The 23,392-nt window shown below is 41.6% G+C and overlaps 1 protein-coding gene across 1 annotated transcript in view; it reads left to right on the forward strand.

The window, feature by feature from the left end:
• Positions 1–22,194, forward strand: part of RABGAP1L (RAB GTPase activating protein 1 like) — a 668,700-nt gene extending 646,506 nt beyond the window's left edge. The window contains 5 exon segments of the mRNA XM_044004805.1: positions 10,931–11,035; positions 13,948–14,031; positions 17,174–17,245; positions 18,739–18,936; positions 21,152–22,194. Of these exon segments, the coding sequence (XP_043860740.1) occupies positions 10,931–11,035; positions 13,948–14,031; positions 17,174–17,245; positions 18,739–18,936; positions 21,152–21,313 (621 nt within the window). The 3' untranslated portion in view covers positions 21,314–22,194.
• The last annotated feature ends 1,198 nt before the right edge of the window (positions 22,195–23,392 follow it).

The following is a 23,392-nucleotide window of genomic DNA, read 5'->3' on the forward strand; positions in this document are numbered from 1 at the left end:
CTTCATGCTGTTTGCCTCAGTTTCCTTATCTATAAAATGAGGTGGAGAAGAAAATGGTGAATCACTCTTTCCAAGAAAACCCCAGATGGGGTCATGAAGAGTCAGACAGGGGGGCAGCTAGGTGGCGCAGTGGATAAAGCACTGACCTTCGATTCAGGAGGACCTGAGTTCAAATCCAGCCTCAGACACATGAGACTAGCTGTGTGACCCTGGGCAAGTCACTTGACTCTCATTGCCCATGCAAAAAAAAAAAAAAGAGTCAGACAGGACTGAAAAATGACTGAACAAGTATTTTAGGAGCACCTACTATGTGCATAGTACTGTGCTAGGTAAGAAGTAAGAGTGATTTTTTAAAAAGCATAGTACCAGAACTCAAAATGGTCGTTGTCTAGATGAGAAAACATGTCAACAAGTCAAGTCAGCAAACATTTATTAAGCACTTACTATGTGCCAGGTGAAGCAGCTAGATGGCTTAGTGGATAAAGCATTGGACCTGGAGTCAGGAAGACCCGAGTTCAAATGCAGCCTCAGACATTCACTATCTATGTGACCCAGGACAAGTCAATTGACCTCTATTTGCCTTAATCCACTGGAGAAGAAAATGGCAAAGCACTCTAGTCTCTTTGCCAAGAAAACCCCATGGACGGTATTGGTGTGCTGTGGTCCATGGGGTCACACAGAGTCCAACACAACTGAACAGCAACAACAACAACATATGTGCCAGGCACTGGCCTGAGTTCTGGGAATACAAATCCAAAAAAGAAAGAGTCTTTGCCTGTAAGGAACGCCCATTCTAATGGGGAAGAGAGCTGAAGAGGGCACAGAAGCATGATGGAGAGATCCAGAGCAGTGTGGTGGAGGGGGAAAGGAATAAAAGGGGAACTGACCCCAGGGTCCTCCCTAAATGGAGATTCTGGGAGCTCTCCATCTTCCAATTCAAGGAAGGGGTCAGTCCTAGGGGCAAAGGGATGTAATGAGGTGTGGGAAGTAGTCTTTGGGGATGAAGAGGTTCCTGGGACGTGTTAATCCCAGAGAAGTACTGCAGCCATTTGGTTCTTGAAGTATTGACTTCAAAGGGAAGCATTTCAAAAAGCTACTGCTTCAGGGCGGCTAGATGGTGCAGTGGATAGAGCACCGGCCCTGGAGTTAGGAGTACCTGAGTTCAAATCTGGCCTCAGACACTTAACACTTACTAGCTGTGTGACCCTGGGCAAGTCACTTAACCCCAATTGCCTCACTAAAAAAAAAAAAGCTACTGCTTCATTTTAGGTTGGAAAGGACCTTGGAGGGTTTTGGTCTTAAGCACTAATGAGACTGATGGCAGAGGGGAACACCCCACACTTTGTCCAACTATTGCCTGTTGTAACTCAAAATCTTTTGAGGTTCCAGGACTCCTAGGATTCTTGACATTGTTTTTTTGTATGCTAGCAAAGGTGAACCCCCAAAGTAGCTACATAATTTTACTCTAAATAAGAAAGTATTAAATGGCTATTATCAAAATATAGATTATGAGGGAGTTTTTAGTTCTGTAATGAGGAGATCAGTTGAGTGTAAATTGAACTACCAAGTGAATGGCTCATCAGGGGAATCATTAGCTCAATAGTGTATAAATTTTCAGTAATTACTTCCATATAATAAAAATAAAATCTTTAAAAATAATCCTAAAAATACAAAGCACATGATGATTCCTATAAAGATGATTAAAATGGATTACAATAAATACCTGACCTTATCCCAGCTAGGCCTGCCTGGACAAAAAAACATGGACCTCTCACTTTCTGGTAGAGGAAAAGAGGGGTAGAAGGGAAGGGGAGAGGGGACCCTACTACTCCTTCAAGGCCTGATAAAAGAGAAAGGTACCTAAGGCAGCCATGACTCTCTGGTCCTTAGGCAAGAGAAGAAATAGAACTTTAGCTGCTAAATTCTTGCCCCCTCCATGGCAGGCAGGGTCAAAGACCAAACCCCAGAAGCCCTACTTACCCTTTCTAATAATGCGAGAACCACATTCTTAGTCATCATGTCCCCTCTCAGCCTCACCACCTTGGAGGTGATACAATTTCCTCTCCATGTTTGGAAGCTTAGAGGTGATGTAGTACTTATCCACAATGGAAGCTATGAAGATGGGAGTAAATCAGTTTGGAAACAATGTCAGTCAGCACACGTTTATTATATGCTAGGCATCGTGCCAAGCCCTGGGGGTACAAAGGAAGGCCAAATGAGTCCCTTCCCTCAAAGTGCTCACCTTCTAATGAGGGAGACAACATACAAATGGCAATGTACGTACAAGATCTACACAGTGTAAATAATGGAAGGCAGTCTCGGAGGGAAGGCACTAGGGTCAAGAGGATGGAGGGCAATGGCCTCTTCAAGAAGGTGGGATTTTAACTGAGTGTGGAAGGAGGCCATAGAAGGCAGGAGGCAGAAGGGAGAAGGATGAGCACTCTAGCATGTCCATGGGGGGCAGCCAGTGAAGAAGCACAGGGTAGGGTGTACAAGGGCCTGAGGAAGGCCATTGACACTGAATCCTAGAGTCCATGGAAGGGAGTGAAGGCTAAGGAGGCTGGAAAAATTACAAGGGGCCAGGTCATGAGGGCTTTAAAACAGGATATGGGTACTTGGTGCTAGAAGGAATGGAGACCATTAGAGTTTATTAGGTAGAGAAATGATGTGGTCAGACCTGTACTTAGGAAGGGCACTTTGGCCAATGAGCGGAGCATGGTCTGGAGTGGGCAGAGATGAGCCAAGAAGACCAAACAGGAGGCTGTTGTCTAGCTGTGAGGCACCTGTACCAGCCTGCCCTCGGAGTGGAAGCTGTTAGAATGGAGAGATGAGGGGGCATATACAATCGTGTTGTGAAGGGACAATGATGGACTAGGGGAGAGTTTGGGTGAGGACTCAAAGATGACACGGAGATTTCAAGCTGGGAGATGGGGAGAATAGTAGGACTCATGACAGAAAAAGGAAAATGACGAAGAGGCCTCCTTGGGGTCCACAATATTGAATCAAAAGGTCCCTCCAGGAAGCTGCCCCTAGTAACTATGACATTGCCAGGAATGGTGAAGCTAGGGACCCAGCTATAAGACATTAGTCCTTCACCATATTTTCAGGAAAAATGGGAAACTGGCATGCCTCATAAAATAACTACTCCTTGTGCAAAAAAGCCTTTGTGGCTATAGGAGTATGCCACAATCAGGGTCAGAATTGTTGATTAGCTAGCACTCACTAAAGTGTTTACACTTCCTTTCTTCCACCATCTTGGCTCCCAGTGCCTAAAATGTTTACACTTGACTCAAGTTAGCAACAGATTTTCTGTCCCTCATTTATTTTTAAAACTCCTCTTTATTGAGGTAACAAGCAATTTTAAAAAAACTGATAACATTGTGATAAAGCAGCTCAATTCAATCATTTTTTGTTAAGCATTTGCCATATAGTAGCATGAGACTGGTGTTTGGTGAGATGCTAAGATGAGTAAGAAATAATGTTAGCCCTCAAGGACTTCTCTCATTTAGTTTGTTAAAAGCTAAAAAGCTCTAAGGTTCAATTATGTCTAATTGTAGTTTCTTTATCTTAACTTTGATCATGCTTATTCCATTCCCTCTTTTACTTGACTTCAAAATAAGAACCCTCTGGGCTTTAGGCTTCCTCAGCATTAGAGCCCCTGCACATCCATATTGTGTCTTTTAAGTGTGTGTGATGCTAGGTGCTAGAGATACAAAACCACAGAGAGAGAGAGAGAGAGAGAAACAAAAACGGGACATCAGCTTCCCTCAATAAAGTTACATTCTACTAGAAGTGATATGAAAGAGACTCGAAGAAAAGATAATACAAGGAAATCTGACGAGAGAGAACTGAACAAATGTGGGCAGGGTACTGGGGATTGAGAAAGGCTAAGGGGGTGGAACTAGAATATGAGCTGAGATATGAAGGACAAGGATTCTGAAGGCTGAAACAAAAGGGGCATCTATTTCAAGCACAGGAGACAGTTGTGCAGCTACACAGAACTGCAAGATTGAATGTCATTTGGGGAACCAGCAAGTCGTCCAGTTTGGTTGAAACTTCAACGCTGTGAAGGGAAGTGACATGAAATAAGTCTGGAAAGGTAAATTGGAACTAGAGCAAGGGATTTGTGTTTTATTCTAGAGGCAGAAGGGAAGGCTTCTGAACAGGGGAATGGCAGAGTCAGACTTAGACCTTATGAAGATTGTTTCAGCAGCTACATGGAGAGAGAATGGTTTGGAGACTAAAACGGAGTGTCTTGCAGTAATTCAGGCAGGTGTTGAAAATCTGAGCTAAGGTGATGGCCATATAAAACGAGGAAAAGGGAGCTAATGTAGGAAGTGGTCAAGAGAAGGAATTAACAAAAATTGGCAACTTTTTGGATAAGCTGCAGCACAGTGGCAGTGGGGACAGTAGAAGTAAGAATCAAATTTGAGTGACTCAGAAATGAGTCTGCCTTCAACAGAAATAGAGGAGTTTGTAAAAGGGACCGACTGGCTGGGTGGGGAAAGATAACTGGTTCTGTTTTGGTCATGTTGAGTTTTAGGTGCAAATGGAACATCCTGGTGATGTCTAGTGGGTAATTCACAATGTGGGATTGATGTTTCGGCTATCAGTTTTGTCTAGATATATCAATTTGGGAGTCATTGGGATTGTTATCAGACCTGCTTGTGCCCCCATATCTGTTGGGAACAAGTATGCTTGGGATCTTCTAATCATGGTCACAAGAATCCCTAAAAGTTGAACCCCACAAAATAACAGCATTGCTCAAGAGAGAGGGACATTTAATGTGGACCATGAAGCACATGGTTTATGGAGCAAATTATTAGCTCAGTAATAACCATATAATATAAATTCAGTAAGGTTGATATCAAGCACATATAATACCAGAGAAAATTCCTAGCTCAATGTAAAGTACCAGTAAAAAATTACTCTTGTACAATTAAAATATCTTTAACAATGATCCCAAATCTACCTCTCAGACATACTGGCTGTGTGACTCTGGGCAAGTCACTTATCCTCTTGTTGCTCTAGACCACTCAATAAGACTTTTAAGTTGAAGAGAAAATACAGACCTACATTAGCAGAGGTAGGTTCTTCATTTGGGAGATCCCCTAGACCAATCATAGTTCTAAAAAAAATCATAAAGATATAAATAAGACACGTAATTGTTTTGGGGAAAAGATGATAATTAGTTAATAGTTGATAACTTGTTGTTGTCATTTCAGTCATGTCTGACTCTTCGTGACCCCATTTGGAGTTTTCCTGACAGAGATACTGGAGTGGTTTGCCATTTCCTTCTCCACCTAATTTTAAAGATAAGGAAACTGAGGCAAACAGGGTGAAGTGACTTGCCCAGGGTCACACAGCTAGTAAGTGTCTGAGGCCACATTTGAACTCAGGAAGATGTCTTCCTGACTCTATCCACTCCACCCACTGTCCCTAGAGAATGGTGTTATGGGAACAAAGAGAGGAGACTCATGTGTAGGAGGAGAGGGGTAGAGCCAGTGCCCCAAACTGCAGAGGTCAGGGGACGCGCAGTCAGAGAAGTGGCCGTTGGGTTTCGTTGTTTAAGAGACCATCAGTGCCATTTGAGAGCCATTTCAAGTAAAGTGGTGGGTCTAGAAGCAAAGCTTCAAGGATTGAGGAGTGAGTGGGTGGTGAGAAAACAGAGGCAGCAAACGTAGCCATTAGTCCTAGGAGTTTGGCAGGGAAAAGAAAGAGAAATCTAGGAGGAGGATCTGCAGGGAAGGGTGGAGATGAAAGGAGAAAACAGAGAAGAAATTGATGGGGCATCATCCTGGAGGAGAGGGAGAGCAGGACAGCGGAAGGCTTCCCGATGATGCCACCTGCGGCTCACCTGAAAGATCTGAGGAACCTCTGTAGCCTTGCAGAGACTTAGGCAGGACTTAAAGCTTTCCACATGTGATAATGGGTTGAGATTAGTTCTGCTTGATCCCTGAGGGCAGAACGAGCAGTAATGCTTGCAACATTCAGAGAGGTTGACTTAGGTTTGATGTACAGAAAAATGCCTTTAATGGTTAGAACTGTCCAAGAATCAGATGAACTACCTGGAATGAAAACTGGCTCTCCATCACTAGAGGCAATCAGATGGAAAACACAGAAGCCAGCACTAATTGTATTGGAGAACCTAGGGAGTTTCTTTCAGCTCAGAGATTCTGTGATAATGAAGTGGAGGGGCTAGGCCTGGCAAGGAGTCTCTTTCTCAGAGATTCAAATAAACAAAGAGAGGATGGGAGAAGATGTGAAGGGGTTTTAGATGTAAAGAAGGAATAAAGAGGAAGTCCACATCCAGTGGCCTCAATTTCTTCCATAGACTAGGAGGCAGACTTATCCGTTTGAGGGAGTATATGGATGAGTATAGTGTAGAGGGCTCAAGAAGAGACTTGGAGGTTTGGAACACCCACTGGATAGGGAGGGGAAGTATATTCAAGAGTCAATCAGGGAGAAATGAAAGAATTGCTGTGTAACAGTGAGAGCCCAGTTGAAATGAGATTTTTAAAAATTCTCAGCCCAAAATTTTCTCTTTCTCAGTCTCTCCTTAGCTACCTCAGAGAAGAGTCTGCCAGGGAGGAAAGAAAGATACAGTTTTCTACATCTTTTTTGTTTGTTTGTTTTGAAGCAAATGGAGACTATTTTCTGTTTTTGTGGGACAATGAGGGTTAAATGACTTGCCCAGGGTCACACAGCTAGTTAAGTGTCAAGTGTCTGAGGCCAGAGTTGAACTCAGGTCTTCTTGAATCCAGGACTGGTGCTTTATCCACTGCGCCACCTAGCTGCCCCTCTCTACATCTTTTTCTGGTTCTTTTCATCCCTTCTATCCCTGGAAAGGAATTGTTAAATATGAAGAAAAGAAGTAACTGGCACCTGTTCAGTATGAGCTCTAAGTTTCTGTTGCTTTAATAATCATTTTAGCTGCTTCCAATGATTAGAGCTAGTTCCCCATCATCCAGCATGTTCTGTTAGGTCCTAGATGACCATCCATCAGAAGTGAGCTATAGAAGAGATTTCTGCATTGAGTGAGAAGTTGGACTAATTCCAAAGTTCTTCTCCTTGTTTGTGGCATGGACCCCTTTGGCAGTCTGATGAAGCCTGTAATACCCTTCTCAGAATCAGATTGTTAAATTCATAAAATAAAATTCATAGAATTACAAAGGAAACCAATTATACATAGACAAACACACACACACAGAGGATGCCCCCCAAATTGTGTGGTTTTAAGCTTTAAGACTTTGGGGACACGCTACATGTGCATATATGAGCATTTGTCCAAAATCTCTAGCACACCTGCCAATGAAAGCATCTTTGAAGGAAAACTGATTCCTGGTAGCAACAAAATCCCTAATGATGAAGATGTGACAGTTGCTCTAGAATGATGCGTGTGCAGTCCTAGAGGGTAGCCACTCTGCCAGCTTCACTATGTCATAGAGCTTTACTAAACTATTCTGAGTAATATGAATATTCAAACCAGCTACAAAGGACCTAGGAAGAAAGATGCTATCCGCCTCCAGAGAAAGTACTGCTTTATGGAAATATGGATTGTGTGGTTTCACATATATGTGTCAAATGTTGGCCTTCTCTAGTACGGAGTTGGGAGAGAGACAGCTCAGAACTCAAAATATAAACCCTCTCCCCCCCCAAAAAAAACTCAACAGAGCTCTGTGGGGCTGGACATGTGGCATGAGAAGGAGCACAAACCAAAAGCTTCCTGGATGATCCCTGCACTGCTTCAATAAATTCTGGGACATAAGTATTTCTCCTGCAGGGAGAAATGAGTCCATGGCCTTCTCCTGTACCTTTCCCAAAGGACTCTTTATCTCATACCAAGTCCACTGCGGCTCAGAATGTTCTGTCATCTACTCAAAGGGCACAAGCTCTGTTACTGTAGTATGAGAGGCTCTTGAGATACAACTTATGCATAAGTTAGGTAAGTTAAAACTACATGTTTCAGGCATTTCTAGGTATTTCCATTTCTTCCAGCATTCATTTCTTCTTGAACATTTTGGAAGTAAAGTTCTTTTGTCTTATATGCCCTAACCCTGAAACTGTTTTGTATTCAGTTGAAACTGTCTACCCCCCCCAACACACACACACACACACACACACACACACACACACACACACACACACACACACACGATTAGAACCCAGCCTTAGTGGCTTATTGGGATTCTGCCTGTAGAATTTCTTTAGTATCTGGGGTCAGCTTGCCTGACCTACTCTTGCTGATTCAACTGAGTGTCCATGAACTCCTGAGGCATTTGTTAATTACACTGTCCCCTCATGCTTTCTGGGTCCAATTTCTTTTTCCTTTGCATTCCAAGCTTCTTACTGTTCAGAGAGTTCCACCTTACTTAGGCATGTATTTCTTTGTCTGTAGCCTCTTCTTGCTAACAACAATTGGCATAAACATAAGTCTCTCTAAAATCCAATTTCAGTTTATCAAAAACCCATTTAAGTTCCTACCCTGGGACAGGGACTGTGTTAGGTATGGCCCTTGCCTTCCAGGAGCCCATCTTCTATTGAAGGAGACTAGGGCATGTACAGGTAAATGCAAAATCGAAGCAGAGTGATTGGGGGGCAGGATGGGAAGCCACAAGCACCAGGAGGGATCAGGAGCGGCTTCATGAAGAAGGTGGTGTTTGAACTGGATATTGAAGAACTTGAAGAGGTTGATGTGAGGAGGTTGTGCATTCCAGGCATGAGGGACAAGTGGGGAAAAGACACAGGGTTAGGGGATGGAGTTCCATGCATGAAGAACAGTGAGAAGGCCAGTTTGACTGTAGAATTGAAGGGTTATGAGGAAGACCAGCAAAGTAGCTTGAGGCCAGATTGTAAAGGCCTTTAAATGCCAACAGAAGAATTTATATTTGATCCTAGATGGAATAAAGAGCCACTAGGTTTGATTGTTCTGGCTCTTGTCAGAGCATGGGAGCCAGTATGGGTTTCTCTACAGAGAAGAGATTGGGGAGGGGGGGGTGCAGCTAGATGATTCTGTGGATAAAGCACTGGCCCAGGATTCAGGAGGACCTGAGTTCAAATCTGGCCTCAGATATTTGACACTCAGTAGCTGTGTGACCCTGGGCAAGTCACCTCATTGCCCCACACAAAAACAGCAAAAACAAAACAAAACAAAAAACAGAGAAGAGATGGTAACAAGATAGTCAATAGTTGAAGTGGGTTTATGATAAGTGGAGAGTCAATGAGTCTTGAGGATGCAGGATTTCAAATAATGGAATACAATTGTAGGAACTGATGGAAAACAGCGGCATGGGCATAGCTAGCATAGCTATGTGGCATAGCCCTGTGGCTGTGAGGAATAAGATAATTCTTTGGGAAAAACAGTCTATGTAACCAACAGCGTGTTCAAGAACCAGAGGATTACAAAACATGGCGGCATGACGATTAGTGGTTGCGGCTCTCTGCCCAAGAAAAGTCTTCATGGGCCGCTGGGCGAGAAGAGCCATCATTATCCATGAATTAGTAAACATAAGAATAGCCCTCGGTATTCCATTCAGGTCAACAAACATTTATGGCCTGCTCTGTGAGAGGCAGGCACTGGGTATACGGAGGTAAAGATGAAATCGTCCCTACCTGCAAGGTACACGTATACTGATAAATATGTGTTAATTTATGCAAGTTGACTTTGATACCAACTACTAAGGGAATTGGGATGATAATAATGATAATGATAACAACAACAAACAATAACGGGAACAAGCCTGATGTGAGAAGTGGCTCTCCTGCTGTACTCTGGAGGATGCTTTGTTGTTTGTTATTTGTTCAGTCATGTCTGACTTTTTGTGACCCCATTTGGGGTTTTCTTGGGGAAGATACTGGACTGGTTTTCTATTTCCTTCTCCAGTTCATTTTATAGGTGAGAAAACTGAGGCAAACAGGGTTAAATGACTAAAGGTATGAGGCTGGATCTGAACTCAGGTCTTCTTGACTCTGGGCCTGGCGCTCTATTCACTGTGCCACCCAGCTGCTTTGGAGGATGCTAGGGGTGCTAAAAGACAGAGGGGAGGATGGCATTCTATTTCAGGCAGCAGCCTGTGTGAAGCCTTGTAAAGAACATGAAGGACAATAATGGAAAATACATTTGAAAAGAAAGGTGGGGGGCAGCTAGATGGTGCAGTGGTAAAGCACCGGCCCTGGATTCAGCAGGACCTGAGTTCAAATCCGGCCTCAGACACTTGATACTTACTAGCTGGGTGACCCTGGGCAAGTCACTTAACCCCCATTGCCCCACAAAAAGAAAAAGAAACAAATAAACAAACAAAGAAAAACAAGGAAGGCAGGAAGAAGAATGGATTTAGGGGAACAGGGAAGTTCCATTTTGGACATCTTGAGTTTGAGGTGCTTATGGTGTATTCAGATGGATACAGCCAGCAAGCAGTTAGCAAAAAAGAGCTAGAATTCAGAAGAGGGATGAGGGCTGGACACAGGGATCTCAGCATCGTTTGCGTAAAGATGGGGGTCTTAAAGTAGAGGCTGGATGACTTTGTAGGGCATGTTATTGTGGGAATTCTTTTTCACCTATAAATTAGACCAAAGATGACCACCGAGGGCCCTTTCACTTCTGTAATTCTGAGATAATTTAATGCATGAGCCAATATCACTAAAAGAAAGGGTGTAGAGAGAAAAGAGACAAGGGCACAAGATGGAACCTTGGGGAAAAGCCACACAAAGTATCATCTTTTAATGAGACCTGGTTGTGATTAGATAGATGATAGATGGATACACTAGATGATAAGTATGTATGAATATACACACATATATTACATATGATTTCCATGTATATGTAGATAGCCAGATCAGCATTTGCCCAGTGTTGAAAAACTATTTAGGACCATAGGAAATGGTACAAATGCACACCCACCCGTGACACTTAACTTCCCTGTGATTACAGGCTGAAGACAAGGCAGATGTGTTAAATAAAGAGCTGCTCCTGACCAAACAGAGACTAGTGGAAACTGAAGAAGAGAAGAGGAAACAAGAGGAAGAAACTGCTCAGGTACTTTGATGCTCTCTGATAGTAGGTTTATTGACCATGAGGTACATATCTTCAGAAAAAAACCACAACAAACGGACCAAGCTATAGCAGTGTATTCACTTAAAATCAAGAAGCTTTGAGCCTATAAGTTCCATTGGGAGTCGGGAGGGTGGGAAGGCTTTATCCTTGATGTGCAGCCTTTAAAAAAAGGAATAGGAATATTTACTGGAGCTTGCCTTTAGTGAAGTTTTCTAGCAAGGCTATTGAATAGTTTGCTCTAAATTCAGTACATGAGAGACATGAGTGACATCAGATTCCTTCAGTATTGCTGACCCTTCTGGTGTCTGGAAGGTGAAGCTGAAAGCCATGAGAGATGAATTCTAATGGGAGTTGCCACATGCTCTTTCAGCCAGTCAGAAGAAATCCCCCTCATTTGTATTAAGCATGATGCTGAAACGTTCCCATCAGAGCTCTAAATTTCTTTGGGGACCAGACTTCAAGGCATCACTCTGCAGCATAGGACTGTGAAAAGGGAACTGCCACTTTCTACTTGTGTGACCTTGGTTGTGCCTCAGTTTCCCCATAGTACAATAAGGGAGTTGCACTCAGTGGCTTCTAAGGTTTCTTCCAGCTCGAAATCTATGGCCTTGTGATTTATTAAAGACAACTGATAGAGACTGCTGTTTCAAAGGAATACAGTAAAGTATTTGCAGTAGAACAGACTTTTAGCCGCAAGTTCTGTGAGTAAGCAGGTTCCCCAAGGAAGAACATACCACTTCATCCATGCTCTGGGTCCTTTAAATCCTGAGTGTGAGAAACAAGAGCCAAAAAGCTCACGTAGATTTGTTTTATGCATTAGGTCTTCTTCACAACCAACTAGTGCATCAGCCAAAAGCCAATTTTGAAAGTTGCTTCTCTAGAATTTTACCAATAGACCCAAACAGTCATAAAGTGTGTAGGCTTCTTAAATCTTGATTATTAACTTCTCTTCACTTGTATATTCTGACTTCTTTTCTGAGACAGAGATAGTGCCAAATGTTTAGTCTATAATACCTAGTATTTCAAAGACTTAAAACCTGGTAAACTAGAGCAACCACCAATAAATGCATTTATTAAAGGCTAGCATGTAATTTTAGCATTTTCTCAGAGCTATAAACCAGCTAGCCTTTTTAATTTCAGTAGCATGACAGAAAAAATTTGTTAGGCCATTTGGCATGAACCCTAGCCCTGATATTTCTTTATGAGCTTAGGAGCTAATTTCCATTTTGTGGGTTATCTTAGGTTTTTGAACCTTGGACTTCCCCACCTGTCTCTTTTCTATTTTGTTATTTATTATCACCTTAACCAGAGATAGGAGGTGAAACTTCTGGTCATAGGATCACAAATTTGGAGCAGAAAGGGACCTTAGAGGCCATTAATTCTGACTACTTAAGTACACAAGTGAGGAAACTAAAGCCTAGTGAGGTTCAATGACAGATCCAGCATCCAAAGCCAAGTCCTCTAACTACAAACCCAGAATGCTCTCTGCTGCGCTGTGCTCTCCTTCAAGGCGGTCGGTTTCCTGGCTTTTGTTGGTGGTGGTGATTTTATTTTATTTTATTTTATTATTTGTTTTGTGGAAACTTTGGTAGGAGGTTTAATTTGGGAAGAAAAAAAAAAACTATTGGCAGAGAAGGTATGAACTGACAATGGATTTTAATCACCCACTTCTACAGATAGATAACTATATGTATTTGTCCAGGAACCTAATCTCCCTTTGTCTTCTTGGTATCATTTACTGTTCGTGTCTCCAAATAACACATTCTCTAGGACAGAAATAAATATGACTAGCTAGGCCTATATCAGCAAAATCTACAGATTGCTCTCAGCATCTCAGGAGGTAACAAGCATGATGGGATCTCACAAACAAACTCTAATTATAGGGAGAGCAGCTGTAAATGATAGTGTTTTACAAATTAGTGAATCTCTAGCCCAGCTTATTAATAATATAGGCAACTAGACCAGAAGCTGCACTTGCTTTATTCATTTGGACTGGTATACTATGTTATGGAACAGAATTCTCTACACCAATTTGCATAAGTGAACTCACCTTTTCAGGGGTTTCCCTTATGAATGTGTCGGCACCTAAAACTCCAGAGCTCTCAAGCTAAAATACAGGGTTGTGGTTTTAAATGTAGTATTCATAATTATATTGTGATCATTCCTTGTAAGAAATTCAGGTGCTGACTTGCCTGGAGCAAGGGCTGACTTCCTGTGGAAACTCAGCTCTTCGGGTTCATTGCCTGTCTCCTCCTCCATCCTCCAGAGTCCTGTGAACTTTGGTTTTTTTCTTCCCTCTGTCTCACTGACTGCCTCTTTCTTTGACACACCTTCATGACTCTCTTGCCTCTAGGAGGGGAGCAGCAGTGGCAGGTGGACAGCTAGGTAGATGCACAGACTTTTGTTTCTTTATTCACGGCTCAGTCACTGTACCGTCTAGAGACTTGGAGAATGAACACCCTCTCAGGGATATTTAATAGTACCAATTAGTAGATAACAAACATAATGAATCTTACAATAACATTGCTCTCCAATGGTTTCCTCCCCACTTTTTACCTACCTTTTCTGTTTTGTCTTCCTCTATTAGATTGTAAGCTCCTTGAGGGCTTGCCCCACTGCTTTGCACAGTGCCTGGCACATAGTAGGTGCTTATTAGATGTTTATTGACTGACTATTGATGTTCACAGAAAGAAATCTTTTCCAAGGAAAAAGGCAAGCTTCATCATGTCTTTGGGTTTTATCAAATGGCGTTCTATCAGAGCTAAAGATTATCTGAATTTATTGTTCTCATTATTTTTATTGATAATTTGATGGATAAGACTTGAAGGAAGGTATTTGTGAAACTAGTCTGATCATTGGCTGTCCCTTATTTCTCTCCTCCTTGTACTCCCTAGCTAAAAGAAGTCTTTAGGAGACAGCTCGAGAAGGCAGAATCTGAAATAAAGAAAACAACAGCCATCATTGCTGAGTACAAACAGGTAACAGGGCACCAGAAACTGTCCCTTTTTCCTTCACCAAGAGTTTGTAAGTTTTTTAATTAGAATGAACCAGTGTGCATTCAGCTTAATTCAGCAAACCCTTTATTAAGGATGCTTGGGAGATACAGTGTTTGGTTTCTGTCCTCATGGAGCTTAGAAGCTTAAGTTTTGTTGTCCTTGCTATGGTTTCAGACTAGCTGGGCTTCATCATTGACTCCTCACTCTCTCCCTATATTGCTTTAGTTGACAGACAAATCATGTTGTTTCTACTTCTACATCTCTCACCAACATCTTCTTTTCTTCATTCCCATAGTGACTGAAATTCAGTCCCTCATCACCTCCCATTTGACTATGACTATAGCCTCTGGACTGGTCTCCTTGCCTCATCTATTCGCACTCTCTCACTCCAGTCTATTCTCCATGCTGTTACCAAAATGAAGTTGGTTCATGTCTCATACATACACACACACACACACACACACACACAATAAATTCCAGGGGCTCCCTCTTACCTCTAGGATCAGTTTGATGTCTTTATTTCATTTGCTTTATAATGGCAAACACAGGTCTAGCCATACCAGAACTTAATCTGTATCATAAAGTGGTAATTATCAAAACAATCTGGTATTGCCTAAGAAATAGATGGGTGGGGGGCAGCTAGGTGGCACAGTGGATAAAGCACCAGCCCTGGATTCAGGAGGACCTGAGTTCAAATCTGGCCTCAGACACTTGACACTTAGTACTAGCTGTGTGACCCTGGGCAAATCACTTAACCCTCATTGTCCCACCAAAAATAAAATAAAATAAAAAAAAATAGACTGGTGGATAATTGGAATAGATTAGGTACACAATACATTGTAGTAAATGACTATAGTAATCCAGTATATGATAAACCCAAAGATATAAGATTTTGGGGCAGAAACTCATTATTTGACAAAAACTGCTGGGAAAATTGGAAAACAATATGGCAGAAACTAGGTATAGACCAGCATCTCATATTGCATACCAAGATGAGGCCAAAGTGGGTACAAGATTTAGACATAAGCAAATTAGGAAAGCATGAAATAGTTTACCTGTTATGGATAAGGGAAGAATTTAGGACCAAACAAGATATAGAGAATATTGCAAAATGTATATAAAATAGGGGCAGCTAGGTGGCGCAGTGGATGGAGCACCGGCCCTGGAGTCAGGAGTACCTGAGTTCAAATCCGGCCTCAGACACTTAACACTTACTAGCTGTGTGACCCTGGGCAAGTCACTTAACCCCAATTGCCTCACTAAAAAAAAAAAATGCACATAAAACTGATGTAACCAAAATTAAAAGGAAAGTAGAAAATGGGGGAGGGGCAGATTTTGCAGCAGATATCTCTGATTATAGGTCTTATTTCTTAAATATGCAGAGAAGTGAGTCAGATTTATTAGACTACAAGTCATTCACCAATTGATAAATGGTCAAAGGATATAAACAGACAGTTTTCAGACAAAGAAATCAAAGCTATTTCTAGTCATATGAAAAAATGCTCTAAATCACTACTGGTTAGAGAAATGCAAATTTAAATAACTCTGAGATACCACTTCATACCTATCAGATTGGCTAACATGACAAAAAATGAAAATGATAAATGTTGAGGGATGAGGGATGTTCTGAAGAACAATTTTATGCCCAAAGGGCTATAAAACTGTCCATATCCTTTGATCCAGCAATACTAATGCTAGGTCTATATCCCAAAGAGACAAAAAAAAAGGGGGAAATGTGTAAAAAATTAAAATGTGTAAAAATATTTATAGCCACTCTTTTTGTGGTGGCTAAGAATTGGAAATTAAGAGGATGCCCATCAATAAGGGAATGCCTGAAAAAGTTGTGATAAGTGATTGTAATGGAATATTATTGTGCTATAAGAAAGGAGAAGCAGGGTGATATCAGAAAAACTCAGAAAGACTTACACGAACAGATGTAAAGTGAAATGAGAAGAATCAAGAGAATATTGTACACAGTAATAGCAATGTTGTACAATGAACAACTATGAATGACTTAGTTATTTTCAACAATACAATGATCCAAGACAATCCCAAAGGACTCGTGATGAAACAAAAAACTGATATTGTCTGAATACAGATTGAAGCATATTTTTTTTTCACTTTTTAAGTCTTCCTGTACAAAATGACTAATGTGGAAATGTTTTTACATGATTGCACATATATAACCTGCATCAGATTGCTTACTATCTCAGGGAGGAGGGTTAGAATTTGGAACTCAAAAATTTTTTTAAATGTTTAAAATTGTTTTAACTTGTGATATGGGGAAATAAAAGACTATACATTAAAAAAAAATAACGGCACACAGAGAGAAAATAGTAAATAGGAGTTTTTATTCCTGTACTCTACAAACACAAATGGCCCTTTTCTTCATCAAAAGGCCTGAACTTCTTAGGCTGTTCTCCTTTCCTGGGGACATCTCCTTGCAGACCAGATGACCTAAGGGTAATTTTTATTTTTGACTTCACTATATTTCTTCTCAAAGGCCATTTCTGTGGTTCTGGACAAGAAGGCTTATCCCTTGTGGTGGTTCATAAGATTCCACAGCCCTGAACAAGCTGGGACTGAGACAAAGTGAACTGGTTGCTTTGTTCTAGGTTGAAACATGAAGTTCCTTGTCAGTGACTGCTGAGTCAGTGGAATGAGAAAGCTAAATTGACCTCTTACTTCCAATCTGTACTTTCCATTTGAAGTGACATGTTTAGACTTCTTCCTACAAATATACCAAGGGGGAGATGGCCAGTGACTTACAGAACCAGATGTGTCTTCTGAAACCTAAAAGTTGATTCATACCTAAGTGGGGTGCAAGGCAATAAAGTATTAGAGTTGGAATCAGAAAGACCTGAGTTCAAATCCTGCCTCAGAAGGCACTTACTGGCTATATGACCTTGGGCAAGTCACTTAACCTTTCTCAGCCTCGGTTCCTCATCTATAAAGTGAGAATAAGAAGAAGCATCTACCTACTGGGGTTATTGTGAAATCTAATGAGCTAAAGCACTTCACAAACCTTGAAGTGCTAGATAGATGCTATTGACAACTAACTATGCACCCAATTTATAAAAAAACTGACCTTTTCCAATGAAGAAACTCTTTTTCTCTCCTTTAGATCTGCTCCCAATTGAGTACCAGGCTGGAAAAACAGCAAACGGCCAACAAGGAAGAACTGGAAGTTGTCAAGGTAGGAGAGTATCTACACATGCTACATAAGGACATAGGAGGGGAACCTTTACCTGCTTTTGCCCCGTGAACAAGCTGGCCCACAAATATGTCAGGTTCTATACATGTTCACTTGTGTGTGGGGGGTGGGGCATTTCCTTCTTGAGCTTCACTATTCTACTTCCCTTCCCTGGCTCTGTATGGCCCTCCTGCCATACCTGTGTGGACCTGAGAGTTGGGCAGAGTAAAAAGCAAGCAATAAAGGTAGAGGTTAGAGATCACACACAGACGTGGTGAATGTGTGCCTTTTTTCTGCTTAAGAGCAGCAAGTTAGCTCTACCAGCTACTTCCCTGAAGGTCATGGCTTAAACTTGGAAGATACACCATTCTTCATAGAACCCTATATATTTTCATAAACAATATGGAGAAACAGAAAGGTTTAATAGTTACACAATAAATATTTGTGTGCTGATTGCCTAGTTATCATAAATCAAATAAGCCAAACGAATCTCCTTTGGAGAGAAAACAAAAATTCTGCTTGTGTGCTGCCACCTCGTGGTCAACTTTCATATTTACTTGTTAAATTTGGAAAACACTAATTCATTTTGACCCAAAAAAAAAATTATTTTTTTTTCAGAGAAAGTGTCCAAGTATTTTCTACCCTTTCTGAGAACTGAAGGTGATGTAGGCTTCAATTGTTAGAGGAGGCATTTTAGATTTAGACTAGTCATTAAAGGGAGATAGCTCTCATTTTAAGGACAGATTCTAGAACAAAATTCTGGGAAATCTTGTTCTGTGAAGATCTTTTAGGCAGCCAGGTGGCACAGTTACAGAGTGCTGAGCCTAGAGTCCAAAAGACCTGAGTTCAAACCCATCCTCAGACACTTATAGTATGACCTTGGACACAGCCTCTGTTTGCTTGTTTTTTCAACTCTAAAATGGGGATAATAATAGTACCTACCCTCCCAGGGTTGTGGTGAGGATCAAATAAGATAATATACATAAGGCGCTTAGCACGATGTCTGGCACATCATAGGTACTATGGAAATGCTTTTTCTCTTGCCCTTCTTTTGGAGGAAAGTGCCGTTACTTTTAGATACCTTGGATATAGTCCTGACAGGTTCCAGGAAAACATACCAGGTGGCATTGTGATCTCTTCCAGAAGGTTCTTTTGTATTCTGAAGTGTAAGAAAAATGCCTGGTACAAAATAAACCCCCATGTGCCAGGGAAAGGTCACAGTGTGGTCAGATTTAGAACTAAGGGGGCCTTAGAGATCATTTAGTTCAATCCTCTAGTTTCACAGATGAAAGAACTGAGGCTCTGAGCACTCAAGCGATTGGATCAAAGAATCTGAGCTCTGATTTCCTGCTTCCTGCCTGGCCCTCTTTCCACTGTATAGTTTCTGCACCTGCAGACAATATCCCCACAAGCAGCAATGAGCAAGTGAACATGTTCTAGGGAATGATCAGTCCCATGAAATGAGGTGTGACTGCTTATCTGCTTGGACATTGCAGGGGAAGGTGATGGCGTGCAAACACTGCAGTGAGATTTTCAATAAGGAAGGGGCACTGAAGTTAGCAACTATAAGCAAAGAAAACCAGGGCATTGAAACTGACGACGAGAAGGACTCGCTCAAGAAACAGCTTCGGGAAATGGAGCTGGAATTAGCCCAGACCAAACTGCAGCTGGTGGAGGCCAAGTGTAAAATCCAGGTTGGTAACTTGCTAAGAGGCTCACATGAGGAAGACTTCACAGCTGGAAGTCTTCAGTCCCTTCTCCAGACTCTCAGGAGGGGTTTGTCATTCTCTCAAAGTGCTCAGCTCCTCCTGTCTTTTAAATGCTTGCTCTTGATTCCATGTATTCTTAAACACAGTTAAGGAAGGAACATGCAGCGGTTTCTACTTAGCATAGTTCTACTTTGTTGCCTCATCATGGCTTGGAAACCAACCTGAGTTGTTGAAAGCTATATTCCTATCTAGCTGGAAAGGCTGCAAATGTGGGGACGTTAATGGGCTACATGTGTCTCTTGGCAAAGGACCAACAGGTCTGGCCAAATTTAGAAAGGCTCATCACAATTTTGGCCACAAAATAGTGAATTTTTCAGCTATAGTAACCCACAGAGATCATATACTATAAGGTGATCAAATCACAATTCCTTAGCTTGCTAGAATACAAACACACACACACTCTCATATACACACATGCGTTTAGTGAATTTTTAAAACTAGTCATATGTCTCACTAAAAAATTAAACATTCTAAAAGTAGAAATGTTGAGGACATAATTCAAGTTTTCTTTTCTGGCCACTCATCCCTTTCTTTTGAGCACTTTTTCAAACAATCTTGTGAAATTCTCTTCCAAAATCTCTTCCCCTAGCTGTGAATTAATGTCCTTTGGGAAAAATTCCCTCCATAGTTGCAATGTCTGCACTGTCCCACAGCGGTGTGGTGATCCTCCAAGAGTGGAGGCCCACCAGGCTGCCTAAGGAGGGGCAAGCCAGTTCGTGTTGGACATGAAGCAGGTCAAAGCTCCCATGCCAGTCAGCAATGGGATCAGGCCTACAAGTGGGTGCTGTACTTCCATTATGGACAAAATAGATACCCAGTATGAAAAGGAAGGAAGGGATGGATGGAGGGAGGGGAAGGGGGAGGCAGAGAGGAAAGAAGGAAGGAAGGAAGAGAAAAAATTAATAAAGAAAAAGAGAAGAGCAAAAAATAGAAAAAAGGAAAAATTCCCTGACCTCTTATTAACACGTGCTACTTCTATAAAGAGTGTCACCATCACTTTGCTGAGGCCAAGTATTCTTCCCTTCATCTACTCCCTGCTGCCCAGTCCCTGTGGAGCCTGTAGCCTAGCTCTTTGCATTCCTTTACCCAGGAATTTTCAACAATTCACGTCCACAACCCTTTCACTACCCAAAACACCCTGGATGGCATTCTGTTTCCTCTCCCCTCAAGACTTGTACCTCAACCTTTCTCTCTCTCTCTCTCTCTGAGGATGCTGCTGGCAAGTATGTGTGCAGGCATCATACCCACAGTGGGCAAAGCTCCAGCATCTGTTGCCCAAATCTCCTTATCTCCTTCTTAACGGTGCCCCCCAAACAAGACACCCATTGTCATTACATGTGCCTCTGCCATAGGGATGTGAGAGACCTTTTTAGGTAGTGCCTAAGGAAAGATATGTATCTTTATTTTGTACAGCACCTAGCATAGTCTGGTGAGTCAGGACCTCATTAATCTTTCACTATATTGAAATATAACTAGGGGGCAGCTAGGTGGCACAATGGATAAAGCACTGGCCCTGGATCCAGGAGGACCTGAGTTCAAATCCGACTTCAGACACTTGACACTTGCTGTGTGACCCTGGGCAAGTCACTTAACCCTCATTGCCCCCCCCATATATATATATATATATAACTGTTAAATGTCACCCTAACATTGTATCAAAGAGTTCAACCCAAACCTAAGTTAATACTAGAATTCTAAAGAGAAAATTCTTCTATTTCACTTCTCAGAAGAAATAAGTACACTCTTTAGCTCTACCACCTTTTCCTAGAACAGGGAGATGACTGGCTTAAAATTTTAGAGCAGAAAAGGACCCTGAAGACAGTCTTCTTTTCCAGCTGAGGCCAGGTGGAAGTGCACATCAGACCTGACTCCCAGGCTGACACCCTTTTCCAGACCATACATACTGCAGCCCATTTAAACCTAGGAAGCAACTGCTGTACTTTTCCTCCCCCTTTCACTGCTCCCTTCTTGAAGGCTTGTCTGCCCTCATCGCCTTCATGTCTACTCAGCAGAATGTATTGCTGTGGTATGAAAACTACTCCCAATGGTAAAGAAATAGCCAAACGGCTGCACTGATGGGTTTCATCTGCAGAGAAAAGGGCTCCCAAACTCAGATGATTGTCTTTTTTCCTTTCCGTAGGAGCTCGAGCACCAGAGAGGAGCCCTCATGAATGAAATTCAAGCTGCAAAAAACTCTTGGTTTAGCAAAACCCTGAACTCTATCAAAACAGCCACAGGTACACAGCCACCCCAGCAGCCTCAGCCATCCCAGCCACCCCAGCCACCCAAAGAGAGCACGTAGTTCCTGCCAGATTTCACGCACAAGAACACAACGATTCAAGCAACTGAAGCCCTGGCAGATTGTCTCAGTGTCCCTTTAAGGGGAAGGAAGGAAGGCCAGGGGGCAAGCCTCGAACTGAAATCCTTCAGCATCTCTCATTCATCTGGTGTGACGCTTTTCAAAGGAAAGTTATTTAGAGTCCTGTTTTATGTTGAATAATCTATTTTCCACCTTCCTCACTGAAAACCACCAACAACCTTTTTACACCTTATTTTATTATATATAGATGTTAAGTTGGAAATAAATAATTCAGAGCTAAATGTTTTATTTAGAACTAATTCCTAATTATTTTGCATCTTGTATTAAAACAGTAAATTTTTTGCTATTTCAGGGTTGACATGGTGGGAGATGGGGTATCGGTCAGGGCAAGGAAGAGATTAAAATTTGAGCCTTGATCATTTTCAGGACTTAAACTTAAAATAAAGCACATTGTAGGGGCAGGCCATGACCACTGTCTAGGTCTTAGCCTAGATGTGATCCCAGTAGTTTACAAGAGGGATGGTAATATCCTTTAGAGAAGCACTTTGCTTTTGATGAGGGATGATCACAGACCAGTCTCCTGAAAAAGGACTCATTTTTTGAAAAATGTTCTTCTGGGTTCATTTGGAAATGAGCTCCTTACATAGATGTTTGGTGTTCCAAAGGCTCTTATATCCTTTGCCTTCTGGCACGCACACTAGAGCAAGGAAACTGGGGTTTCAGCAATTCAAAGCCTCTCTAGCCTTGGCCTCAGTTTTTTGAAGAACTCCCTATGTGAATCCCAAGAGTCTGCCTGTGTGCATGGCCTCAGGGATGACAGACAGTCTTGTGGATGTGTAGTGCAAGGGTATTTTGTGAGCAGTAGCCTCACCAGAGCACCCAAGAATATCCAGGTACAACTGTTGGGCTTAGTATGGAATCAGAACTTCTGAAGGAAAAGTAAGTAGGAGGATAGGACCAATGAATTCATATTCCATTTAATTTTGATGAGCACCTGCTGAGGAAACACTAATTTGCTGTTAACAGTTTTGTGTTAAAGATATAGAAATGCGAAGTCAAGGCCAACTTTGAAATTTTTTAATCTTATGCTGTGTAACTCTTCCTGATTTCTGTAACTATCTGAAAATGTGCCCTTTTTATCCCAAAGATGGAGAGGTGCAAAAGCATTTGTAACGTTTTTTGATTGAATATAAAATGTTTATATACTTATTTCATTGAAAGGTAATAATACTCTTGTTTAAAACTTGATGGAAATGTTTTTTAAGTTATATTTAACATGTCTTTCTATATAAAAAGGCTTTGGCAGGAAGTCTCCCAAACAGGGCCAAAGAGGTTAGTTGTGTATTCGGTTTCCCATCTTCTTATCTGTTCAGGAATAAGGGCTCCTCTGGATCCGTTTGCTTTTAACCCCAATTACTTCTTCCATCAGGTCTGTACAATAAAGATAAATAACATTCATCACTGGCTTCATTGTCAAGCATCTCGTTTGCAAAGGATCTGAAGCTGTAGTGCCAGTGGGACTCTTTGATCTGGGCCATGTTTTACTTTCAGAAGATTATCCAGAAATCAAATGATAGTTTCACTCCTGAAGTATTTACTGAAATTCAGTCACAGGGAATGTCTTGACTAATTCCCCTAAAAGGTATATTTAATCCTAAAGAGTTACATATCCCTCAACTGTAACTATTTATGGAAATAATCATAAAAACACACTGTTTACCTAGATGTCATTCTTCAGATCCTCCTCAGGTAGGGCTCCCTCAAAGAAGGATGGTTTTACCTGACATTTTTCATGAAAACATTTATCAGAAAAGGAAAACTGTGTAACATTTCCAAAATTGTGAAGACCATTTTAGCCACTCCTGGTTCACTTGCTAGTGGCCAACCACATTTTGAGAAATAAGAACCCTTTTGGTAAACTGAACTTAACAAGCTTTGGATCTACTGACTTGTAAATTGATGGCCATACTACCCTAGTGCATTAGTGTCAACTTTGACTTGGGTGTTACCTACAATTTGGTTTCTCAAGTATGTACTCTTCTTCAAAGTATATAATTATGG

The sequence above is a fragment of the Dromiciops gliroides genome, chromosome 4 (genome assembly GCF_019393635.1).
Source record: "Dromiciops gliroides isolate mDroGli1 chromosome 4, mDroGli1.pri, whole genome shotgun sequence".
NCBI classification, from domain to species: Eukaryota; Metazoa; Chordata; class Mammalia; order Microbiotheria; family Microbiotheriidae; genus Dromiciops; species Dromiciops gliroides.